The sequence below is a fragment of the Stylophora pistillata genome, chromosome 3 (assembly GCF_964205215.1).
Source record: "Stylophora pistillata chromosome 3, jaStyPist1.2, whole genome shotgun sequence".
In the NCBI taxonomy this organism is placed as follows: Eukaryota; Metazoa; Cnidaria; class Anthozoa; order Scleractinia; family Pocilloporidae; genus Stylophora; species Stylophora pistillata.
Genome location: NC_142521.1, coordinates 13,731,761 through 13,758,623, shown reverse-complemented (window position 1 = coordinate 13,758,623; position 26,863 = coordinate 13,731,761). Strand labels below are relative to the sequence as shown.

Here is a 26,863-nt window from a genome sequence, read left to right as displayed (position 1 = left end):
GATTGGGTGGTCGAAACTTTGGTTCAGAAAGGACTGTTGGACTCTTTTGAGGCAGATTACTTCTCCCCCACACCCCCCACACCCCCTCCCACCGGTCGCGGTTGCACGTTAGAATTCCATGGTCGCTTACCGTTTACTTGGATTCATTAAAAAGATCAGCTAGTTAAAAAGTGATATACGATCCTGTCGATGTAAGAATTTCAATTTCAAAGTTGTAAGCGTCAGGTCTGTTAGGGGGGTCTGGACCCCCCGGACCCTCCCCCTGGATCCGCCACTGCCAATCACAGAATTGATCACAATCGCCATAGTAACAACCACTGACTCTAAAAAATGAGGAACTTCCAAAATGGAGGGATATTTTACTTTAGACTTTGTTTCTATCAGAGACATTTTTCCTTAATATATACATTTTTTTCAGAAATTGTAGTTGACTGTCGTGATTAAATAGTAACAGGGTTTCGTGTTGTCCAGTTCGGTTTGTAATTATTCTCGCCATTGACGAATCCGGAGACTCCCGCTTTGCGGTCGTCCGATTTTGTTATTCACTCCTATGATTAAAGACCAAATTCAACTCCACTCAGTCCCATTATCATTATCAACTAAAAAGGGAATTTCAATCCATGTTTCATCACAAATTTGTGGAGGCACGCACAGTTTTCGCTTGATCCGCCTTAATGACACTTCAACAGGATCCAAAGTAGGTTCGGGCGTGTTTTATACGAAGTTCATCAAAACTCTCGGAAAGCACCATACTACATTGACTTGTTTAGTCTTGGGATGGAATGGAATTGGTGCATCTGGTGCTGCTTCTCTCTCTCAGGCCCTTTCAGTCAATACCGCATTAACTCATTTGTACTTTTTTTACGGAATAATGACATTATTGCCTCTGATGCTGCATCTCTATTTCCCAGGCCCTTTCATTCAATACTTCTCTGGATCATCTGAACTTTAGGTGTAATAGTATTAGCGATTCTTGTGCTCCTACTCTCTCTCAGTCTCTTGCAGCCAATGCTACGTTGACTTAACTGAACTTGTCTGATAACAATATTCATGTGATTCTGGGTGCTGCCAGATGTGGACAGTGAGTCTCAGTTTTCCTGTTTGCCGTAAAGGAAATGAGATTTAAGCTAGGGAATTAGACTTATACCCCATACCCTCTCCCCTTTTTTCAGCTCTTTAGGCCATCACTGACATGACGGATGTAATTAAGCCAGATATAAATTAACGCAATTTACATACGATTTGGAATAAATGAATTCTTCCTGCACCTCACTGAAAAGTTATGTTCAATTTTTTGACTGGGGCGTTTAGATCTTCCCTCTCTTTTTTACCCTTTCTCGATTTTCTCTGGCCTCGGTGTGTCAGAGGACGAGATGAGGAACTAGTTAATGCAGTCTTCAGTTGCGGACGACAGGCGCGCATCTCAGTCCTCTATTAGCTGGATGACAATGCAGTCTGATGAAGAGCGTGTTTCTGTACATGTACTAGTTTTCCTTCCCCTTAACGTAAAGCTAAAAATTTAAATGAATGATCGGAAACCCAGGTCGATTAATATTCAATCAAATTTCATTTAGGTTTTTCTTAAATGACTGAGTCACGTTTATCACGTTAGATGCGGTAGATGTTTTCTATTCAGTGTAGTTCGTCTCTTAAGTAAACCAGTCTCTACAGACACCGAACAGTTAGCATGGTTGTCCTGTGGTTTGACCACAATTTCAGGGTTCGAAAACGAAAACTGTATTACATTCATTAATTTTCCTACTCGCCTTGTATGTGTACACTTTTGGAGATCATCAACTTTTCTCTCCCTGGCCTCATCAAGCCCTTATCCGAAGTGAAACTGAAACACGAACATCTGAGTGCAGCGTAGTCTCCTTCGCAGCCGTTGTTTGGGCTCGTCACGCAACGCTACCTCGTGACGAGCCCAAACAACGGCTGCGAAGGAGACTACGTGCAGCAAGGTTATATTTATTCTCGGTCCCTGAATCAGTGTTTCGCTAGAAGGAAATAAGTGACGCGTTCTGAAATTATACCTCAGCAAGGTCACTTTTATTCTTGATCCCTGAATTAGTGATTCACTTGAAGGAAATAAGCGGCACTCTCTGAAATTATACCTCTTGCAGAAATGATTATTTTTACTTGTCCTCTAACAGAATTACGATCTTTTCGTCCAGAAGTCTTTTCGTTCAAGTCTTTTTGTCCAAGTCTTTTCTTCCAAAAGTATTTTCCCCTAAGTCTGTTCGTTTAATTGTTAAGTCCTTTCTCGAAGCAAATAAATAACTTTTGGAAGGCTAGATAAGGCAATATATATAAAGAACTTGTTGCGAGCAGCCGCCATTTGGGTACGTCAGACACGTAGTGATGTTGCCTTTTACGCTCAATAGACGCTTAACAACGAGCTTAATATTCCCATTTCTTTCGCGTGAAATAATTAAACGGCAAGCAAGTCTTTATTTTTGCCACTATTTAATAAAATATATTGCGTTACAACTTCATTTGGACGAAAAGACTTGGACGAAAAGACTCTTGGACGAAAAGACCTGACACCCTCTGACACAATAGGATGCTTTATACAACAGGATGTTGCTACGAAACGCAACTTTCTCTTCAGCTGACCACCAACTAATATACTGTGGGCTCATGTTGAGCTTTCGTTTTCTAAATAACCCAAAGAAAACTTTGATGAGCTTTTGTCCTTTATCGTAAAATTTAAGGAAAGAGAGTGACATAGTGTGGTGTATTTGTAGAGACTGAGTAGTATTGGTTCCAGTCTCCCCCTATCTTTGTGTGAGGTTGTCAAGCAATGCCATGTGCTCGTAAGTTGTAAATATATTGAAACCTTTTCCCTCGTTGAATACGCTTCAGTGGCGACGAGGATTCCCAAAACCCACGCGTGGGCTTTAAAGGCAACTCTGTCCAGCGTAGAGCTATTCGGAAATACGTTCGAGAAGTCCAAAACGACTACATTTCACTGAAGAAAGTGTCGGGAGAATGGCAGGCAGACCTCCTTTCAACGAGTTCGACGCTGAAACCGAAGACATCGAGAGTTATTATGAGCATCTTCAAGAGTACTTCACGGCTTATGACATCAATGATGATGAGGATAACGCAGCCAAACGCAGGGCGATCTTACTGACGTCGATTGGGAGCACTTCGTACAGAGTATTGAAAGATTTAGCGTTCCCGGATGCCCCCAACACGAAAACATTTGATCAGCTGGCGACACTCCTTCGTGCACATTTTAGGCCTACGCGTTTGACGGTAGCAGAAAGATATCGGTTCCACGCAGCTTGTCAAAAACCAAGTCAGTCAATCTCTGAGTGTGTGCGAACTTTAAAAAAACTCGCAGGGACGTGCGAATTCACAAATGAGCAACTGAATGAAAGTTTACGCGATCGATTTATTTGTGGATTGCACTCGGAACAAATCAAGCAGAAACTTTTATCGTGAAACTTTACGTTCCAAGAGGCGGTGGACACTGCTATTGCACAAGAAGCTGCACACAAGGACGTTCGTAATCTTGGAGGTTCACACGGAGAAGAATCCGACGAACGCGTCAACAAGGTCCAGCGTGACAAATTTCTGTCACGCAATCTCGGGGCAAGATCAAGTGGACATCGCGGTGCAAACGCCCAAGGCGGAACAAAACCGAAAAGGTGTAATCGTTGCGGTCTAACGAACCACACACATGAGCATTGTAGATACAAAACCGCAGAGTGTTATAAATGTCATAAAATGGGTCACTTACAATCGGAATGTCGTAGCATGAGGCCTTACAGAAAAGGGGTAGAAAATCAGCACGTCCGCCACACAGATCAGGATCCAGAGGGAACTGAAGATGAGTTCCTCAGTTCTATTTTCGGCGTAAATGAATCGTCCCAGGCTAAAATACAGGGCTCAGAGATCTCAACCCCCGCTATTAGGGTCCCAATCAGGATTGAGGATGTTGAAGTTCTCATGGAAGTGGATACTGGGGCAGGAGGGTCTGTTATGAGTTACGCGGATTACGAGCGGAACTTCAAATACCTAGCACTACGACCAGTCAATCGCTCGTTCCATGCCTACACCGGCACACCTCTAGACGTTGCAGGGCAAGTCCTAGTTGACGTGGCCTATAATGGCCAGCAGATGACTCTTCCGTTACTCATTGTTCGGGCTAAGCGGCACGCCCCTCCACTGTTTGGTAGGGCGTGGATGACGAAGATCCACTTAGACTGGCACAACTTGTTTTCGCCCTCGCATGGCCAACTAGCGGTGGGGCAGGAAAATGACGAGCGAATTGAGCACCTAAAGGAGCGATATGCAGAAATGTTTAAGGTAGAACTTGGTACGGTAAAAGGGGTAACAGCCACCTTGCATTTGAAAGAAAACGTGAAACCAGTGTTTCAGAGAGCCCGCCCAGTTCCCTACGCAATACGGCCCGCAGTGGAGAAAGAATTGAAGCGAATGGAAGAGGAGGGGATCATAGAGCCAGTAGAAGTCAGTGAATGGGCCACACCCATTGTCAGCGTTCCTAAGACCGATGGGTCGGTACGAGTTTGCGGGGACTACAAGGGTACAGTTAATCCCGCAATTCAGACGGAACAATTCCCTATTCCAACGTTGGACGAGATTCGGGGAAAAGTTTCTACATGCAAGAAGTTCACCAAGATCGATCTGAGAAGCGCCTATCAACAATTGGTGTTGGATAAGGCCTCTCAACAGCTATGCACAAGGGCCTATTTCGATATACGCGTCTGCCATTTGGCATTTCATCCAGTCCCGCTATCTGGCAACGTTTTATTGAGCAAGTGCTTGCAGGTCTGGAGGGAACTTGTGTGATTATGGATGATCTTTTGGTAGGAGGGGTCAACGATGAGGAACACCTTCGTAATTTAGAAAATGTCTTCAAGGAGTTTCAGAAGTACGGGCTAAGAGTCAAGCTTCCCAAATGTGTGTTTTTGGCACCTTCCGTGGTATACTTTGATCTACGCTTTTCTGAAGGGGGGCTTCAGCCGACGGACGAAAAGGTTAAAGCTATCAGAGAGGCCCCCTCGCCAAGTAACGTGACAGAATTACGTTCCTTCCTGGGAATGCTAGCAGCACTTAGCAACTTTATTCCGAGGCTATCAACTATGGCACACCCTCTGTATGAATTGTTGGGCAATAGACCGTGGAACTGGACGTCAAGTTGTGAACAAGCATTCGGCAACGTGAAACAAGCGCTCACATCAGAAACTACCTTGACGCATTACAACCCAGAACTCCCTGTAGAACTATCCGTCGACGCCTCGCCTTATGGTCTAGGCGCGGTTATAATGCACGTCTATTCCAATGGCATACGTCGTCCCATCGCTTACGCATCGCGAACGCTTAACGAACACGAACAACGGTACGGTCAGATTGATAAAGAGGCTCTGGCAATTGTATTTGGATTAAAGCGGTTCCATCTATACCTTTATGGTCGACATTTTACGATCCTTACCGACCACAAGCCTTTAGAGCGGATTTTCGGGCCAAAAACGGCAATTCCATCCCTGGCGGCTATGTGGCTACAACGTTGGGCAATAATGCTCGCAGCCTTTGATTACGACATTAGATTTGTTCCATCGAAACAGAATGCGGTCGCCGACGCCTTATCACGCCTACCTTTGTCGTCAACAGCAGGAGGCGAACACGCAGTGTTTAGAGTTGAAGAGCGTTTGATTGATTCATTGCCCGTCACGCACAAGGAAATCAGTCATGCGACACGGGTAGACCCTGTGCTGTCCAAGGTGCTGGGACTTGTGAGACATGGTTGGCCTCAGCACACTGACGACTTGCGCCTAAAACCTTTCTTTAATCGTCGCTTCGAATTGTCTATCGAGCAGGATTGTTTGCTGTGGGGAGTACGGGTTATCATTCCTACACGGTACCAGAATGATATGTTGGAGGAATTACATACAGGGCACCCGGGCATCGTCCGTATGAAAGAGTTAGCTCGTAGCTATATATGGTGGCCTAACATTGATCTGGAAATTGAGCAGACGGTGAGAAGCTGTGGTAGTTGCCAGCGGGTTCGGAAATCACCCGCTGTGGCTCCACTTATGCCACGGTTGTGGCCTAGCAACCCCTGGCACCGTATTCACATTGACTTTGCTGAGTACGAAAAGAAACATTATCTCATTGTTGTTGACGCGCATTCTCGTTGGCCCGAGATTTTCTACATGCCTCAAAACACGACAGCAACAGCGACAATCGTGATCTTACAGGAACTATTTGCCAGATACGGAATACCAATTCACTGCGTTAGCGATAACGGGCCGCAGTTTCCGGCAGTGAAGAATTTGCTCATTTCCTAAAAGTGAACGGTGTGAAACACGTACGGGTAGCACCTTATCACGCAGCGAGCAATGGGTTTGCGGAGCGTATGGTGCAATCGTTCAAGAACCACCTAAAGGCTTGCAAGGGCAGCAAACTTTCCATTCAGCAACGTATTGCGAACTTCCTCTTATCCCATCGGTCATCAAGACACCCCACGACTGGCAGAACACCCACTAGCCTGTTCCTGGGTCGCGAACTGCGAACGCGGCTAACTCTACTCCGCCCAAACTTAGAAGAGAAGGTCATGGATTCCCAAGCAAAGCAGAAGGCCACGCACGACGAACATGCCAAGTTCAGAGAATTTTGCCCCGGGGACAGAGTTTCAGTGAAAGACCTCAGAAAAGAGGACACCTGGTGGCAAGGTTCGATAGCTGAGCTAAGTGGACCCAAGTCGTACATAATAGTATTAAATGACGGCAGAGTGTGGAAACGTCACGTCGATCACGTGAGACGGGACGGCATGGGCAGGTCGGCATCAGAACCAGGTGGAGAGAGAGAGTATCAGGACCAGTCCTTGGAGGTTCCATGGGCTCTTCCGGTCAGATCGGATATTTCCGGACAACCCCAGGTACAACCTGATGCCCAAGAAGGTGTATCAGCTGAAACAGATTCAGCTCAGGATCAAAAGCAGGACGTAACACCGGCAGTAACAGCGGAGGCACCAGCGACGGCTCCTCCCCAGTCCGTGGAAGCGGCCCCCACCCCGTTTCGCCGATCTTCCAGGGGGCGAAGAGCTCCGGATAGACTAATAGAGTCTATCTGAAGTAATGCTGGGACTTCCGTACATTTAACTGTTGTCATCAGACATTCCTAGTTAATGTTGGAGTTTTTACATGGACTGTTTGAACTATGTTCTCGGACTCCGTTCCTTGTTGTTATTTCCGGACCCCGTTCTTTGTTGTTATTTTCGTTGTAGTTCGGTCCAAGAAAGGGGGAGATGTGGTGTATTTGTAGAGACTGAGTAGTATTGGTTCCAGTCTCCCCTATGCAGTAAATGGTTTGAACCCGGGGGTAACGTGTGAAGGTGTAGTCTGATCGTCCGGGTTAGTGTAGTCCTGAGAAGGACTGTTGTCTGAGAAGGACTGATGATGACTTCCGCACAGGTTGTCGAAACGTCAGTCACTGCCACCGACAACAGTCCTTCTCAGGACTACACTAACCCGGACGATCAGACTACACTTTCACAGTCTCCCCTATCTTTGTGTGAGGTTGTCAAGCAATGCCATGTGCTCGTAAGTTGTAAATATATTGAAACCTTTTCCCTCGTTGAATACGCTTCACATAGGACTTGAGTTATTCTCAGAATCTTTTGCACAAGTTTATCTTTACTCGATTATTTCACAAGGAGCGTGTTTACGAAGCCGTTTGGACATGTCCCCCGTTTCGGGGGTTGAGAAACACGCGTACGACACGACGTGACTCTCAGTGAGGAGATATTATATTTTGGGTTGAAGAGAGAGGCGAGTATTTGCTGAAATACTTAAAGATGGCTTCGCCTGTGGTTTGTACGTTTCTCTTCAGGTGGATTCTTCCTCTCGTTCTTCTAGGAGGTAGGGACTGATTTTGATAATGATGATTTCGCAACAGCGATCTCATTCTTACACATGCACTTTTCAACCTGAAAATTTTGGGGGACAACTCGGATATAATTGGCTAAATCGAGTTTCAATTTTCCCATCTTTGTCGAGCCTCAACGTCATTTATTTATTTAAACGATGGAGAAAGATAGCGAAATCCTTCAGCCAACCCGGCAAAGATAGATCTCCTTGATTGAACCTGCTCAGATGGATAAGAATTAAATTCAAATGTCATGAAACCAATGGACTGTGAAAGTCGCTTACTGAGAGAACACATTTGTTTTCTTTATGAAGATTAAACGTATTATTTGTATTATCGAGTCTGTGCCTTTCAACTTCAAAGTATATAAAGCTCTCGACTGATTTATTACCACGAGTATTTTGACGGTGACGTAATTTCTTGGTACTGACAAGTTAGTTTGGCTGTACCAGTCTCTAAACTACCCATTCAACAAAGTATCTTTGGCAGTCTTTCAATTGCATCAGGCCTGGACAATTGAAGCAATCGATACTCGTTGGAAATTGATAGAAATCAATAACAGTTGTTCCATTGTTTTCTGGTTATCAAATTTCTTATGTTGTGAGCGCTGTGAAAGCTGGAATTATCATCAAAAGACATCAATTAGTGTGTTTCGAATTTTCGATATTATAGTGGCAAAAACTTAATCAAATGTTTTCTCTTGTATTTATTTTATGTGCATAAATTGATCAGTTAGTGTGTTTCGAATTTTCGATATTGTAGTGGCAAAAACTTAATCAGATGTTTTCTCTTGCATTTATTTTACGTACATAAATTGATCAATAAATTGTTTCTTGTCACATTTGGCTGATGCACAGAATTATTCAAGTTCTTCTTTTTCTAAAATGATTCTTCCCTTGTGTATTTTCAGCTTGTTGTTTCAGATTTAATGGATTCTCTGTTATCTACTTATGCTGCCTGTTAGCAATTCCTCTTCTTCCGAATCCTTCGCGAGGTTTGAAAAATATCTTGTTTATTTCCCAAGCTAGTGTTCTGGGAGAGGGGTGGGATGTTGAGGCAATGGGGGGGGGGGGGGAGAGAGGACAGGAGAGGGAGGGGTGCTGTGTTTTAGGCAAGAGAGATTATAACTCAGATTCTATACATCATCTTACATGGGGAAGATTATCTCAGTTGTAGTCAAGGCTGTGGTCTAGCAGCACCCGGTGGCCCCTGGCACCTTACTTTTGCTCCTGGGCGACTCAGGAATTTTAGTTTTTTCAGACAAAGTATATGCCGGGCACCCTGGATTTCACAGTTTCAGAGCACTGGGCTCCACTCAATTTTCCTTAAGCACAGCCTTGGTAGTGTTAGTGGTAAATAGCTCATAGCCAAGTCAAAATGCTTCCAAAAAAAAAAAAAAAAAAAATACTGTCTATTCTAATAGTTGTAATTTTCGAGGTCTTTTCAATCAATCAATCAATCAATATAAACATATGGTATTTATTCACTTCTATAGCTTTTCTCTGATGTAGTAGCTATTTGGGTTTCTTACAAGAAGATATATTTATTAAAAACTGGATCATTGGATAATGGAATTCAAGACTTTTTATTGGCTTAGCCATTATGGTATATGAGCCAATATACCATAATCTGATATCTGTACATTGTAACATCCGGTTTCTTCTAACAAAATTAAGTCGCAAAGATTTGTCTAATAATTATCTTGGGGGCGTTTTTTCTCAATACAATCATTCCACTCACGCTTGTTGGATATGAGATGATTAAGCCAACTCAGCGCTACTAGCCTTGTTGGCTATCTATCATTTCATATCCAAGAAGTGTGTGTGGAATAATTGTTAAATATATTACAATGTACATGATAAGGAGACATGGTGACATGAAAATTGTCAAATTCCGGCAGCTGTTCCTTTGTAGAAACAGATAAAATGAAAATTTTACAATGACTGCTTGTGGGATCATGCTGCAGTGATAGATAGTATAGTGATAGATAGTGATAGATACAGTGGTAGATAGTAAAAATAGGACATGAATATTTCAGTCAAGGAATAAAACTAATGTGATATGATGTTAGTAACAGTCTTGTGTTTGAATCCTATGTAAACAAGATGAAAAGGAAATTGCTGAATATATTGAACACTAAGTTAAAAACCTACCTTACATATTTTATGGCTTGCCCTCTAGTAGCATCTTTACAATTGCTACCTGTACTTGTTCCCCTTTCTGTGACTTTGATATATAATTTTCAGCAAGATATTATCATATTGCTCTGTTGCCCTAGAGACTATACTTATAACTTACTGTGTTGATATCAGGATACTTGACAAGGATTTTAATTAGTTTGTTTCTATCCACAATATATAAACTTAAAAAAAAAAGAAACTCTTTGCTAACTCAAAATTTGATTTTAATTTGAACAACTTTAGGCCCCACAGGACATTTTCAGAGGACACTTCTTGGCCTATCAGTGTTTGCCTTGATGGCACAGATCATATTCCAGATAGTCTTAGCAGCATTACCACCATATGGACATTTTTTTCCAAACTGTAGGTACAACGAGAGCTGTGTGAGTGTTCTTTACATTAATCCCTTCACACTTAATATCCGAAGGTCAGCATGCATATTATCCATACTGTTCTCTATACATTTCCTTTGGTATTGACAAAGAGATTTTGTTTATAACAAACAGGAGCTTCTTGAGTGGCTGATCATTTCTTGTATTCTTAAAATCTTAATGTTTGATTCAGTAATGATTATGTAGAGAGAAATTAGATGTTAGTCACTCTTGGGGTCAAAGAGTTAAGCCCCAGGAGTGTCCAAAACAGAATTTCTCTAGTGCAGTATCAATAAATTTTCAAGCAAAAAAGTGATAAGGAGCAAGAAAAATAAGAACAGCAGGATGGTGTTTAATTTCATCAACTTCTCAGAGGTAAAGAATAAGAAAAGTCTGAACTATAATGTAGAGAATGAAAAGATCTTTAGATCTTGATGCCAAAAGGTTTATTTGATTTGTTTTCTATTACCACCAGATTTCATTGTTTTTCACTGTAATTTGTACAGAATACTAAATGGTAAAGGGATTCAGCTTCATATTTTTGGGTTGATGTATTATGCAATAAATCAATCACTCTTCTCTTCAATGTAGGTTCTACATATGAACAACTTACCAGGCAGATTGGACTCAGCAGGTAAAACATTGGCTTTCACCACTTGACTTTTCTCCCATGTATTTTTTTTTATTTGAATTTGTTGTTGCGCCTATGAAAAGTGGATCTGAGCTTAAGTGGTTTTTTTTGCTCTGAGTGGACTTTAAGAAAAGTTCCCAAATTTTTGTATTTTGTACATAAATTTATTTTCATATCCAAGGGATGTAAATATGTCATTACACATACCTCAAGTAATAAAACCAACATTTGATTAAAAATGGTGATCTATTGCCTGGATGCAGTTGAAATATCTGTGATGAAGTTATGGTCATCAGCTGTGTTAAGTTGTCTGAACAAACTTAGATTATTGAGATACACAATATACAACTGTATGTGATTAAGTGCAGACTAGCTTGATAAAGGTGAATTTTTGTTTCAACAGATTTGATGGTGTCTCAGCTCTAGATGTATTCAGAATCATCGCCCCAGACGTGGTGGTCATAGTTGTATCTATAACATGTGTCGTGTGTTGCCGAGGGCTAGTGGATTCCTCTGCTCTACACTCAACAACAGCACAGCATATAAGAATTTCATCGGACTCATCCTCGTGGGACAATGTGATGCCATATTTTATTGCTGTTATGTTACTTGCTGGTGGAATAATGCTGCCATCTATAGCCTCTGCAATATACTTTACAATGTTCCTGATCTTGGGAACAATGTGGGCATGCCATAAGGCAGTTAGATTACGACGAAAGACAGCATTTGCTTCTGTTAGACTTGCTCTGATGTTTTACTCTGGTCTGCATGTTCTGACCTTCTACATGTACCAGTTTCAATTTTTTCAAAAGGCTCTTCCACCTGAAAGTTTACTTGCCAGGTGAGATAATTTAGACACCCACAATAACCTGCAAGCTCTTTCAGAGGCCCTGAAACTTGGCTGTTAACACTCACCAAGCCAAATCAAAGCCATCTAGGTCTGGTCTACAATTATGAAAAAACAATCATAAGGTTCTTATAAATGGATACTGTACTCTTGACTTCGTGAAGTGATTAACAGGTAACATCTCCTTAAAATATCTTTACATTTTCCAGAAAATAAGTGATAAGAATGGTCAAAATTATCAGGTAGAAGTTGTTATCTTGTTCTTTGGGTGTAACACCAAATTCTCATCACCACATGTAATTTACAAGGAAGTATTAAGTAGCTAGAGGGGAAATTTAACAATCAGATCGTGAAAGTTAAGGGCGCCATAAATTGGTCTGTAATTTTGATAACAACTTGTTATGAAATAAATTCCATTTGGCCCTGGGATGATAGTCAAGCAAAGAAATGGGCCTCACAGATCAGCTGCAATTTAACCCTTTAACTTCCAAGATCTGATTGTTAATTCTCCCCTCTGGCTGCTACACATTTCCTTTCAACTTTATATATGGAGAATTTGGTGTTACATCAAGACAGCAACTGCTATCTGATAAGTCTGAGTATTATAACCTCTTTGCTGCATAGTGTAGGAATATTAGAAGGAAAAATTCAATGTCAATCACTTGTGGGAGTTAAAAGGTTGATCAATTGCAGAAAAGAAGTCTGAAAAAATTCAGGGTTTGACGGGATTTGAACCTGTGCCTCCCAGGTACTACATGTACACTGTAACAGTAACTGTAGTACAGTGCTCACAAGCATTAGTGTGTAAATACATGTAAATGTTTGTGGATCCCTATGTAAACTGATTTATTACACGACTCGGGCAGTCAGAGGGCCAATGACTAAAATTAACCAATCAAAAATGCTCCATTGCCGGTCAATATTCTCTCAATATTGGACCGGGCACTGTCCACTGATACCGCACTTGTGTTCCTTTGAACTTCAGTCGTATATTAAATCTCTTATTAACCAAGCTTGCTCGGGACTGTACTGGAAGAATGTCGGCCCTCTGTCTTTTTTGTACGGACCAAGACCTTGGGCCGATATTCTCTCAGTACGGCCCTCGCGCTTGGTTAATAAGATATATGTATTGCATTTCTCTTTGTTGTTGTTCTCTAATAGATTATTTGGCCTTGTGGGAATAATATACACAGACTGTAGTGCTCCTTTAGTACTTCATGTAAGACCTTTCTTGGACTGGCGTCAGTGTGCTTCTCCTGGGGTGATTTTGACACTTTATTGGCTTCTAGCAACAGAGACGTGATACTACTTCATACATGTAAGCTATATTTTTTTTTAACATGATTACATTTGTAAAAATTGATGCTTAGAGCTACATTGTTCCTTTGAAAATTTTGAAGTTTCCTTTTCTGGCATAACTACATTTTGATCAGAAGCCATATCAAAAAGTCTACTCTAGTGATAACACATTCAAGTAATTTAGCTTTGGTTGTCAATCTGTTGGCTATTGTTGCAAACACTCCTTTTTGAGGGCTAATCTAATGCAGATGATCAGGCTACATGATTATCTGTTACTGTGGAGTTCAAACCACTTGTTATACTGCATGCACATCCACTTCTCTTTTTCATTCTCCCTGTACACACTGTACTGCTTGATTTATCATCACATTTTCTTTCAGATTGTAGTGGCACAATTGTAGTGTCTATTAAAATTTCTTGCTTGACTCTCGCTATTTTATTCACAATGCATAACAGTTTTATTCAGTTTTTTTTTTTATTTTCAAGAGAGGTAATAAGTAATCAGTGTTCTCATCAATGAATTTAATTTGGTTTTTAATGAACAGGACAGTGGATCAAGATATGACAGCCAAACACAGTGGTGGGATCCAAGGACCTGGCCTCAGTCCTACTCAGCTGAGAGACAGGTAAAAGCCTTTCACTGTGGATATTAGAAATTGGTTCCTTTTTGTATGCTATGATTAGTATCCACAATTGCATTTATAGCTGAAACTGAATGCAGCTTGGGGATTGGTGCACCAAAAAGTTGCAGATAATTGCAATAAGAGGGTATCATATTAGGGATAGGGAATGTCCATCATAAACAGAATGTTATAAACTGTCTGGGCATTGTGTCTCATTTTTCAGGTTTAAATGGAGACTTTAGCATAATGCCTACTGGCACCCTTACAACTGAGATTGTTCAGACTGTTTTGTTAGCTTTTTTTAGTATTATTATCTCATATTTTCCCAATGCCCTATTGAGTGCCCTGGTGAAAATCCTGTTCAGAATCCTGTCCAAGATCTTGATAGGATCCTTACTAGGATCTTGCCTGAAATCCTATTCAGGATCTTGTACAAGATCCTGTAGGATCCTGTAGGATCTTGTACAAGATCCAATAGGATCCTATAGGATCCTGTAATATCTTGTACAAGAGCCTATAGGATCCTATAGGATCCTGTAATATCTTGTACAAGATCCTATAGGATCCTATAGGATCCTGTAATATCTTGTACAAGATCCTATAGGATCCTATAGGATCCTGTAATATCTTGTACAAGATCCTATAGGATCCTGTAGGATCTTGTAGAAGATCCTATAGGATCCTGTAGGATCTTGTACAGGATCCTACAGGATCTTGTAGAAGATCCTATAGTATCCTATAGGATCTTGTAGGATCTTGCACAAGATCCTATAGTATCCTATAGGATCTTGTAGAATCTTGCACAAGATCCTATAGTATCCTATAGGATCTTGTAGGATCTTGCACAAGATCCTATTGTGATGAAACAGAATCCTGTACAACATCCTAAAGATTCTCTAGGATCCTGCATAAGATCCTATAAGCAATAATCACAGGGCCGAGTCTGAGTGAGAGTAATAATTAAAATTCAAGATGGGAGTCAAAGGTTAGGGTAAAATAAAATTGATTTTGTATCACACAGATGTATGAGGCACTTTCACGGTAAAGATTCATTTGTTGTTCATTGAGGGTTACAGTCTTAGGATTACAGTTAGGGTTATTTTAATTACATGCTTTAAAGTTAGAGTTGTATCATTTACATGCTAATTTATAATTTAATGGAATTTACTTTTTAAGTTATTTAATCACTGTGCAGATAGACCTGAGTCAGTTGATTTTATATATGAAACAGTAGTGTAAATGCAATCCATGTGGGAGAGTTTTAGTGGTTACACAAGACATGCTCAGTAGTGTTGATTAAACTGCGCATGTGCATTTCTAGTTTACAATAAAAACGTGGTGTAATAGTCACAAAAAATACCGAATATATTTAAAAATAGGAACTTTATTTATAACTAATTCACTCCACTAGAATACACAGAAAATAATATAAATTACAATTAAGGTTAACAATTTATCTGCTGTGACTTTAGTCTTTAATGTTCCTGTTGTCGGATTCTTGTAATTTCTCCTTCCATTTTCTACAATCAGCACAATCACACGGATTAGGCTTCAAAGATTTCTTGTAATAATATCTTACAAATGCCAAAAAAGCTTCCATGACGTGCGCTCGTAATTTTTCTTCTTCATCTATTTCCTTTAGTCCTGCTATGTAATCTTTTGTGTGATTCTTGACCTGTCTTAAATCATCTTTGTCAGCATGGAATTCCCCTATATCTAGCAAATCATCCAAGGTGGTGGAGGCCATTTTGGAGTTGTGTATGAAGTCAGGATTAATAATTGATCTTCTTCCAAGGTTATAATCTTAAGACTTACCTTCACCTTTTTTTAAATTCGGTTAAAACAACAATTCCACAAGGTCGCAGTAATAGCAAGTATGGTAGACATTGTAAGAAATATACAACTTTTTTGAAAGACATGTTTTGGCATGCATATGCCATCTTCAGTTAATGAGTAACTGAGTATGAACAATTATATAGCATACAATAGATGAATAAATTATTTACAATATGATGTAATACAAAAGCGGGTACTAATTACAACATGACATCAAACATCAAAGGTGTAGACTAAAATGCTAGGAAAGTGTTATAATGCTGTAATCCTATGTAGGATCCTATATATATCCAGGATCCTATTCTTGACCAGGATCCTGATCAGGATATAGTGATTCTAAATAGGATCCTATATATAATCCAGGATCCTATTCTTGCCTAGGATCCTGATCAGGATAATGATCCTACATAGGATCCTCTATATATCCAGGATATCATTCTTGCCCAGGATCCTGATCAGGCCAGTGATCCTACATAGGATCCTATTTATCTCGAAGATCCTACTTAGGATCCTATTCAGGATTTGTTATCCCTCTAGGATCCTAGTCAGGATTTAAATCAAGATCCTATAGGATCCTACAGGATCCTGCAGGATCCTGGACAGGATTTTCACCTGGGATAAGAGATTTATTATCCAACATGCCAAAGTGTTATTTCAGTGGGGGCAAAATTCACGAATATTTCTGGAGTGCAAATATTGCATTATATTTGTACTTGTCTCTTGCATTATTTGTACTCTACAAAGTACAGTTGAATGATAAAATTCATTAATTTTCTTTGCAGGGTGTTGTCAAACCAATCCTTTATGTTGGCGCTGTCTCCAATGCTATTCAAATTGGTATAAATGCATTGATGGTGTATGTCCTCAAATGGGGTTTCAGGTTAGCATCTCCTAAAGTTTTTTACATTCAGTTAGTCAGTTGATCAGTCAATCAGTTGATCCATCTCTCATTTGGCAGGGCAGGTTCTTTGATTGTAGCTGTAATAGCTACCCAGCCAAAGGCTGATGTGGACCTGCCAATATAGAGAAATTTGCACTAAAACTACCGTATTTCTTCACCTATAAGCCGATCTCGGCTATAAGCCGAGACCCTGACTTTCAGGGTCTTTACGCTACACTCAAGCTGCCCAAAAAAAAAGGTAAAACCATCGGCTATAAGCCGAGAGCGAAATTATTGATTGTAACTGGCCATTTGAGCAAGCGAACCTCACGGAAAACATAAGAAATTGACTCACTAAACACAAAACCTAATGAATTACAATAAACACAAAAGAAAAAAAGCGAACCAATCAAGAGATATGAATATCAATTGATCCAACGAACTGTATAAATACTACCACGCGACAACAGATTAACCACAACAACAATAATAATCTCAGTTAAACGTTTCAAAGTATCAATCTATCGAGTATACCTTTCGTCGCTGTCACTTTTTATCATGATGCCTAAAGCACGCCGTTCCTCGTATAGTATGGCTTTCAAGATAAAAGTTATCGCGGAAGCTGAAGCGGTAGAAAACAACTCGGAAATCGCTCGAGAATATGGACTAAGCGAGTCCATGGTACGACGCTGGAGAAGAGACCAGGCGACTATTCTTTCCGGAGAGCTGAAGATGTCTGCAAAACGTGCGACGATGGGCCGTTTCACTCCGAAATATCCCGAACTAGACCAGCAAGTGATGGAGTGGTTTTCACAGCAAAGAGAACAAGGTTGGTATTTACTTTTCTGTCTAAAATTTTAAGAGTTTTTGAAGAGTTGAATGATATCGTCTTTCAGTGCGTGGGAAACAGAGACTTTGATTGGTCAGAAATATGTTGTTGTCATGACAATTTCATAACATGTCACGAAAAGAGTGCTGCAGTCACGAATCTACGGTTATCTCGCAGCAAAATAAGATTGTTATTTTATTTTTCGTAGGTATTGCGGTGAGTGGATTGATCCTTCGCCTTAAAGCTAAAGAGCTCTCCGATGATCCTGCTTTCAAAGCTTCCCGTGGATGGTACGAGAAATGGAAACGACGCCACTCGGTCAGCATGCGAACCAAAACAACTCTGGCCCAGCGATTGCCCGCCGATCTCGAAGAGAACATTGTGTGCTTTCATCGCTTCGTCATTGCAGCAAGAAGACGCGCCGACTACCCTTTATCCCGCATCTACAACATGGATGAGACACCCATGCGTTTTGAGCTGCCATCGAACCGAACACTGGAATTCAGTGGAAGCCGAACAGTGCCAGTAAAATCTTGCGGAGCGGAAAAGCGGAGCTTCACCGTCGTTCTTGCTGTTGCTGCCGATGGAGCAAAGGTGCCACCGAAAGTCATCTTCAAAGGCGTCCGTACACCGAGAGATCTGGTTGTGCCGCATCCTCTTCGTGTTTCCTTCCATAAGAAAGGGTGGATGGATGAACAGGGCATCCGAGAATGGATTCGACAGAGTTTGCCCCGTGCCGAGCGTTCCCTTTTGGTGTGGGACTCATTCCGAGCTCACTTGACCGATTCCGTGAAAGATGACCTGAAGCAGCGAAACATTGACGTCGCAGTTATCCCTGGTGGCCTAACCCCGGTTGTACAGCCCTTGGATAAGTGCCTAAACAAGCCATTTAAAGATAATGTGCGCCGAAAGTACTTGGCGTGGATGACATCTGGGCCATTTGAGTTTACCCCAGCTGGGAAGAAGAAGGCGCCAAGCAGAAATCTTGTCCTCAGGTGGATCAAGGAAGCATGGGCAGAGATACCCGAAGAGATGGTTGTCAAATCCTTCAAGACCTGCGGTATTTCCAATGCCTTGGACGGAACAGAGGACGACGTGGTCTACTCTGAGGAAACCCCAGAAGTAGATGATGAATACATAGAAGAGAACGAGTTCGACACAGACAGCGAAAACGAAACGGATGGCGAGTAAACCATTGGGTTGAAAGCCCTTGCACGTATCCGTCAAACGGCTCCTTTAGGAGCCACCAATTTCATAAAAGTGAATAACCAATATTCAGAAGTTATTTTTGTTGTGTTTTATTACTTCTGCTTCATTGCTAACTTGACTACAAGCCGGGGGGGTAAAGTTATTCAGCAACTGTATATTTTTAAAATGTAAAACCCTCGGCTATAAGCCGAACCCCGTTCTCCGTGAAAAATCTCCCAAAATTTTGGGTCGAAAACTGAAAAAATCGCTCGGCTTATAGGTGAAGAAATACGGTAGGTACAATTGTAGAAACAAATGTATGATTGGCATAAAACCTATATTCTCATGGATGAAGCCTTGCAGATATTTCAATGAAAAATCAAACAAAATCTCTGACTAATTTACAAGGAAACGGCTAAAAGCTGAAGGAAAGAATTAACCATCAAATCTTAGGAGTTAAAAAGTTAATTTAAATTGAACTTGTTGCCAATGTGGTCATAAGCCATTTTCCTTAAAGAATCTCAAACTGTTTTAATTGCCCTTGGCTTATTGTGGGGTTATATTAACTTTTTAAAACTTGAATGGATGGGAATATTACTAATCTGGCTTTGTCTCTTTTCAGAGGGATTGCCATCTGCTGGTCATTTACCAATGTGATCATATTTTTGTTGACATTTGCTTACATGAGGGTTTTTAAGTTGGATGAAAAAACATGGCCAGGTACTAAAAACACACCTAGGTACTTTCAATTGGAAATTTACTGATTGACACAAAAATTAAGCTGAACTCAATGGCTTAAGTGTTTGGGTCAGTTTGGATATAATTATACATGTAGGGCCACTTCAGTAGTCAGGTAGCCATGAATTTATTTGGCCAGGGAGGAGAGGTGGAGGTGAGATTGCACAAAAGTTAGCACAATAGGCGGTGGGTAGAGGTCAGAGGATGGGCAGAGTCATTGCATTGTGTTCTTGGGTGAGACACTTTACTCGAACAGTGCCCCTCTCCACCCAGGAATAGAAATGAGTAGTGGCTAATTTTCAGCGAAGCTTTCGGAACTGCTGTCTGGGATGGGATACATGGCAACTACTTTTTATTTATCTCAACCCTTCTTGATTTGTTGGTCGCCAAAAACCATTTTCATCATAAATTGTTACTAACATTAAACCAAAAATTTATCATCAAGGATATTTTTTTGTATTAATATCTGTAGATGTGCCATATAGGATAGTTCAGTAGATACTATGGGATGTTGCAAGCTTCTCCAATATGATTTGTCTGATGATATAATTGTATTTAGGCTGGACCACAGAAAGTCTGTTACACTGGGGACAGTTTATCAAGCTTGCTGTGGCTGGAATGGTGATGATTTGTATTGAGTGGTGGAGTTTTGAAATAGGATCATTTCTTGCAGGTATTTTGTTAAATGGTCTTAAATATGTAAAACAACAGAAAGTTATTTGTAGACGCTTCAGTGAGAATTTGGGAAATTTTCTACCTTTTATGCCTTTTGATTTGAAATTCTTGCAATTTTATCCAAACCCTGGTTCATACTTAATTTCTGTACAATGAAATTCATTAAATGTCAGAGGCCTATGAGTTAACAAAATTGACAGCAAGCAAAACCTTTGCCAAGCAGACCCCATTTTTTAGTGGACACACTGTCCTACATAAATTCCAGCCCAAGGACGAAAAGTTATCCTCTCCTATTTACTTTAAAGTGAACCAGAATTAAGCAGACACACTCCTGTCTCTGGCCATTATTAGGTACACTTAGTCTAGTTTACCTGAAAAAGACGACAGATGTTTTGCCACAATTTGCTTTGTTTCAAGCTATGAAGTAGCCTTTAAGAAAAGCATTAGCACTCCTTCACATTTTGATTTTATGTCATTAAAACAAAACTTAGCAAAACGAAAAGGCCTTCTAGAGCGGAGAAAAATAACACAACAACCTGATGAGAGCTTCAAGCATCTGATCACAGAGTGAAGTTAAATAGTGAAACCAATAGATCAAAGTTAACGATTAGTGTTGACACTCAACTGGACAAGTACTTTACGATATGCAGTTCATTTTACTGTAATAGCCGTGTGATGATAAGTAATAAGTATAGATAGTTTCTGTTAATTTACGCTCAAAGGGTCTTATGATGAGTACCAACTAGCAACATATGGTGTCATTTTCCAGTGGGCCGCATTTCATTTCATGGTAAGTCAGAAATTAAATTGAAATTTATAAAAAGATCATGATGAAATCAAGATTTAACTGAAATCGATGGTATCAATTAAAAGTAGTACGATTTATGAAGATGCATTTAGGCTTCTTTTGTACTTGTTATATTTAGATCATCTCGCATACCCTGTCATGATACATGTCTATATTTCGTATCCATTTTGAAATCACTGGTGGTCCCTGTAATCTGATTGGGTCTAATTGGTGCGATTTATTCCCAAATCGCACCAGTTTTTGCTCTAAATCGCATCATTTTACGCTTGACTGAGTTTTTGACACATGACGTCAAAGTCTTTCTGTTTTGCCTACAAAATAAGATTTTAATGAATACATGAAGTTCAGATATTTTGAACTGCGGTATTAGATACGTATGATGCACGATCCTCCAGCGCTCTACCAATTGAGCTAACAAGCCAACTGGGAGCAGGGCGTTATGTTGATTCGTAATAAACCCCAGATGATAAATCAGATACAATGAATATATGAAGTTCATATATTTTGAACTGCGGTATTAGATACGTATGATGCACGATCCTCGCAGTAGAGAGCGCTATTTATGCAATAGCGAAAATCAGACCTGAAAAAATCAGGCCTGTACGGGATTCGAAGCACTGACCTCTGCGATACTAGTGCATCATACGTATCTAATACCGCAGTTCAAAATATATGAACTTCATATATTCATTGTATCTGATTTATCATCACGGGTTTATTACGAATCAACATAACGCCCTGCTCCCAGTTGGCTTGTTAGCTCAATTGGTAGAGCGCTGCACTAGTATCGCAGAGGTCAGTGGTTCGAATCCCGTACAGGCCTGATTTTTTTCAGGTCTGATTTTTGCTATTTCATAAATAGCACTCTCTACTGCGAGGATCGTGCATCATACGAAAATAAGATGTAAAAGCGTTTCCAGTTCCGCTTTTTATTTAAAAACCGGCTCAATATTGCATCAGTAAAATATTTGAATTGACCAAGTCCTGTATTTGGGCGATTTCAAAATGGATGTAATAAAGTGGTAATTGAACCTCGTGTCGTGCAATTTTGGTCTGAAATCATACTTGTGATTTCAAATCGAACTCGCGCTGCGCGCTCGTTCGATTTTGAAATCACGCATTTCAGTCCAAATTGCACTCCACTCAGTTCAATTACCATTATAAATATTATATAGTAAAGCTTTTAAACTCCGTTGTTTCACATGTGTAGATTCCTCTTGGAATAAGTATTGCTGCTGGTGTGCGTGTAGGAAATGCTTTGGGTGCTGGTCACCCAGATGCGGCAAAAAGGACAGCAAAAGTGGCCATTGGACTTATTGGTAAAAACCTGTAGACAATTATCAAAATAGTTCCCTGAAAGTCGGCGTAATGGAATCGTAGATACCGATATGAGTTCACCAAAATTTGCAGTCACACCATTCTTGATTTAAGACAAAAGTAATGAAGACTCAAGTTTTAAATTGGTCATAGTAGTACGTGTAATAGTATTCTGGCTAAAGGAAGCACAAACTTTTCATTTCGTGAAATTCATACAGCCTCAACAGCAACTTCGTCTATTTTTAATCACTTGATAAACTGTTGCAAAAGCCCCTTTGATTTTGGTTGCATTTTACTTAGTGTTTGTGGCATAGACTGTGGTACGTGATTTCGACTCTCAATTGAAAAGAAAACTTTTTTTACCTACAGTATGTATAGATCTTGTTGTGTTTGCCATTTTCTTTGGACTCCAAGACAAGAGTGGAAGAGTGTTTACCAATAACAGGTTCGTGCGTTATTCACTAGAACCATTACTCGTTTCAGAGTTAATAGCTCGTTTGTAATGTTATCAGTTACGGTGCTGTGATAGATATACGTATGAACCTCAGATTACTGCTTTATCAAAAAGACCTGGTCATTTACAGCATCTCTAATTCAAGGCTACAGATGGCCTCCTAACCAAAGAAACCTGCGTGCGAGGGAACAGACAATCGAGATAGAATTCCCTTCCAAAGGTGTGCGGCTCTTGTGTGCAGTTCTCGTAACTTCGTGCGCATGCCGATCGAAATCATTCGCAGCTGTGACATTTGCCTTTCTGTTTGTTTATTAAACACCTTAAACGCCACGAAATAAATAACACTTTATTATTATGTTTACTCAGTGAAAATCGTTTTTTCCTTCAGCGAAGTGTTGTCATTATACACAAAGAATATTCGCTTCATGTCCGCCTATTTTCTCTTTGATGGAGTCCAGGTAAAGATCAATTCTAATCAGAAGTCAGGTAGACTACAATTATATATTTGACTGTTTTCATCACCTCTGTTCTTCGACGTCGTATTTTACAATTTTATAAGAATAGTTATAGTAAAAAAAAGCTTGGTGGTAATCTTGTACTTGCATTGTAAAAGACGATGTAATCAAACCACTGTTCATATATTCATCATATCTGATTTATCATCACGGGTTTATTACGAATCAACCTAACGGCCTGCTCCCAGTTGGCTTGTTAACTCAATTGGTAGAGCGCTGCACTAATATCGCAGAGGTCAGTGGTTCGAATCCCGTACAGGCCTGATTTTTTTCAGGTCTGATTTTCGCTATTGTATTAATAGCGCTCTCTACTGCGAGGATCCGTACATCATACGTGAACCACTGTTCATTGGGCTTTAATGGCGAATGACATGTTCATTACCTTTTAGTCAGTATTCAAACGAAAATGGTCAGGCGAGGAAGAAACTGTTTTTTTCTTTTTTTAGCTGTCAGTAGAGTAAGTCGCTTTTCTAGCGTACCGCTAACACAACTTTCAATACAACCGCGTGCGTCGTAATTATATTCTCCCGCGTGCGCCATAATTATATTCTCCCGCTTGTCAGAACTGAACGTCTCAAGAGGATTTTTGTCAATAGGTGTTTGTTCTCTTATTAGTTAGTCAGTTAGTAACTTAGTTAGTTAATTAGTTTTATACTTGCTGAGTTCATATCATTGTAACTAAACACGTTTGTTGTTTAGAGTGCTTAATAAAGACTTTATTATTATTATTATTAATGTTTTTTTTTTTTGATGATTTTTTAATTTAGGGTGTTTGCAGTGGTATTATCAGAGGATCAGGCCGGCAGACAATAGGAGTGCTGATCAATTTTGTTGCCTATTGCTGTATTGGGCTTCCCTGTGGCATAACATTGATGTTTTTAGTCTTCCGTGAAATTACAGGTAAAGCGGGAAGTGAAAACTGCTCCATCAGTGTTCAAATTTGGCAAATATGCCAACGTTTTGAACGTCGTTTTCGGTGAAAGGATGGTTTTTATGTTATGTTTCGATTAAATTAGTAGTCTTAGCAGTACTCTGCTCGTTCTTAGCTTGGCTAATACAATCAGTATTTTCTTGCCATATTCGGTGACATAAGTGGACCATCTTAGAAGGCGATATTCATTCATATTGCTTCTCGCTTGTGCTTTTGGCGTGCGCTCGCGTCGCTATATGAGAATGTGCAAGGTTTAGTCATAAGATTGTTTGTCATGTGCGCCCGCTTTGCTTTGTGGGAGCGTGTGAAGTTTGCCATGTGTTCTTACTGATGTCGTTTGACTTGAAGGTCTCTGGATAGGCTTAGGGATTGGCGTACTAACTCAGGTGAGCCGGTGACTGCCATTGAGTTACTTTTCAGTTTTTGTACTTAAAGGCCTTTGGTATCTTTGGAATAGTTTGGATCTATCTTCCTTCAACAAGTCCATTATCGTTGTATTTTAGGCGTCTTTATATGTGATTCTGCTGTGGAGAACAGACTGGGAGAAACAAGCACAGCTGGTGAGTTTATCAATCAGCAATTTATCATATTTAATATTTCTTGTTACTTGTTATTGTGTTATAATTCTTTATTTTTAGTAGTCACGTGGTCTTATCTGTGTATTCTCAGATTAACGAACTCTAGGGCTGCTACTTTATATTCTTTCAACAGGAAGTAAAGCGGAGAAGGAAATATCCTCCCTAGATAACTTCTCGTTGTAATGGTAGTCTCTTAAAGCCTTTTCTGGAGCATTTGTGTAATAGGTTAACTGGTTGCTCCCTGAACGCTTAGTGAGGAGGCCTTTATCAGAAAGAGAGGCTTTCATAAAAACAAAGGGACAAGGGACATAAAGGGCGTTGGGGTGGCTTCTTAAATTTTCAGCTATTTGCGCAATGAGTCATGAACGATTTTTATTGAATTGAACGGTTTACAGCAAATTAATTCCCCTAACGGGTAGAGGTTGGTAAACTTATTCTTTACCTTGGATTCCTCTGTGTGTGTTTTTTTTGTTTTTGTTTTTTGTTGTTGTTGTTGTTCATTTAATTCTGCTTTTTTTTTTTTTGTTCGGTTCAATTAGGCCAAAGGACGAACTGCAGTCAAGGCAGCGGTGTACAATACATCAGAGACTTTGATAGATGTAGAAGTTAGCAGAAGAGAAAGAGGTAATGGCCGTGTCATATCAAAGGTGTGGTTAGGGGTGAAAGCGGGTCTTGAAATGTCTATAACCCCTCTGTGATATTTATTCAAATACTGAAAAGACGTCGTCACCTTCCCACGGTAGGTGATGTGAAGTCTTAGCGCCCACAGGCCTATTATTTTATTAGAATTCATCTATTTCCCGCGTGACGTGGAACGCCCAGGAACTTTTGATCAGGTGTTGTGGTTAATGGAGAACCATCAGTAACCTCGCCATCCCCAATTCTAACCCGTAATTTAGTGTTACACGGAAAAGCTTATGTATTTGTTTTCTTTCTTTATAATCAGATGCGATGTTGTCAAGCTGGATTTACAAAACTTCATCCCTGCCATTCCTACGCCGATTTCATGCGGGAAATAATCATTTTGAACTCTTGACAAGCGACGAGAACAAACGGACTGAGTGTAATGGCGAATTTGAATTGATGCAAGAAGACAATGCTTCAGGGAGAGCATGTGATGCAAATCATCTTATCAGACTAATATCATCGGATAAAAAGTCTCTCATAAGAAAGCGGCTTATTCCTCTGGGTATTTCATTGCTGATATTAGGCGCCGCTATCGTGGTCCGCTTTCTTGTTCCGTTACCACCCTCGTATGAAACAGCGACCGTTGGTAATAAGACAGTTAGTGGTAACATTACTGGTAATTTCACCACCCAAGCACCCGTCCTAACTAATGTAGATAAGACGATTATTTAATTTTTTTTTTAATGCCATTTTTTTTTATCACCGCTATACGGATGAAAACAAAGATAATGCAAAACCGTTTTATTTATCTACTGAAAGTGTACTGAAAAGTATTTTCATTTAGCAATGCATTACTACTATGAAATTACGGTATTTATAACGAATGAAACAGAATTTGTGGAATTCATATCCAGTGAATTGTATCAGAAAGTATATCTCACTTAGTAAACGATTCTGGAAACAGAATTTGTGGAATTCATATCCAGTGAATTGTATCAGAAAGTATATCTCACTTAGTAAACGATGGCAGTGTGGCCGAGTGGTCAGCGTGTTGGGACTCGCAGTCCGCCGCTCCCGGGTTCGAGTCCCGCCCTGACCACTACCTGGATTTGTTTCACGGTGGCTCCGAGTTCAAATCCTCGGCCATGCTTTTAAATAGCCAACTGGTTTGCCTTCGGCCGGATGGGATTCTTAATAATGTTATTTTCAGTTTGAATTATTTGTTTCAGTTGTTTGGTGGAAATCCTGTAACCTAGCTTTCAGCTAAGTGTTTCTCCACGTTAAATAAAGATTATTATTATTATTATTATTATTATTATTATTATTATTATGACTGAATAAATGACAAGACAATTTTAACAAGTTTGACGATGGCTGACCCAGCCCCCCCCCCAAAAAAAATCTCCAATTGAATTAAAAGGAGGTAGAAGAGAGAAGCGGCGAATAAGTCCGCTGAGAGATGATTTCAAGAAGCAATCGCATCGCAGAAGAAGCTGGAATCTGCGGACTAAAAATCAGACGCCAGGAGGTGCAAGAACTGGAGAATATTGTGGCGTGACGTCCCTAGTGCCAGGGACCCTCGCCTAGGTAAATAACGTCACAAGAGTAAGAGCGCCTCCTTCTTTAGTTTCCTCTTT

At 40.2% G+C, this 26,863-nt stretch overlaps 1 protein-coding gene and 1 pseudogene across 2 annotated transcripts; both read left to right on the top strand.

Annotated features, from left to right (window-relative positions):
• Positions 1-6,571: 6,571 nt before the first annotated feature.
• LOC148734615 (uncharacterized) lies at positions 6,572-7,799 on the top strand. Its single transcript, XM_088751763.1, has 2 exons — positions 6,572-7,574; positions 7,688-7,799. The coding sequence occupies exon 1, from the start codon at positions 6,587-6,589 to the stop codon at positions 7,103-7,105; it is 519 nt and encodes a 172-aa protein (XP_088607889.1). The 5' UTR covers positions 6,572-6,586; the 3' UTR covers positions 7,106-7,574; positions 7,688-7,799.
• Positions 7,611-26,610, top strand: LOC148734614 (uncharacterized; annotated as a pseudogene). The gene is made up of 19 exons (XR_015998315.1): positions 7,611-7,892; positions 8,810-8,893; positions 10,323-10,442; positions 11,042-11,084; positions 11,485-11,922; positions 13,090-13,246; positions 13,773-13,853; positions 16,469-16,566; positions 19,206-19,303; positions 19,881-19,994; positions 20,719-20,786; positions 22,015-22,123; positions 22,491-22,566; positions 22,964-23,033; positions 23,858-23,990; positions 24,370-24,407; positions 24,525-24,581; positions 25,139-25,223; positions 25,546-26,610. The product of XR_015998315.1 is annotated as an uncharacterized LOC148734614 (transcript).
• The last annotated feature ends 253 nt before the right edge of the window (positions 26,611-26,863 follow it).

Excerpts from the sequence above, each read along its gene's own strand:
- LOC148734615 (XM_088751763.1), top strand. The coding sequence starts at position 6,587 with ATGGATTCCCAAGCAAAGCAGAAGGCCACGCACGACGAACATGCCAAG.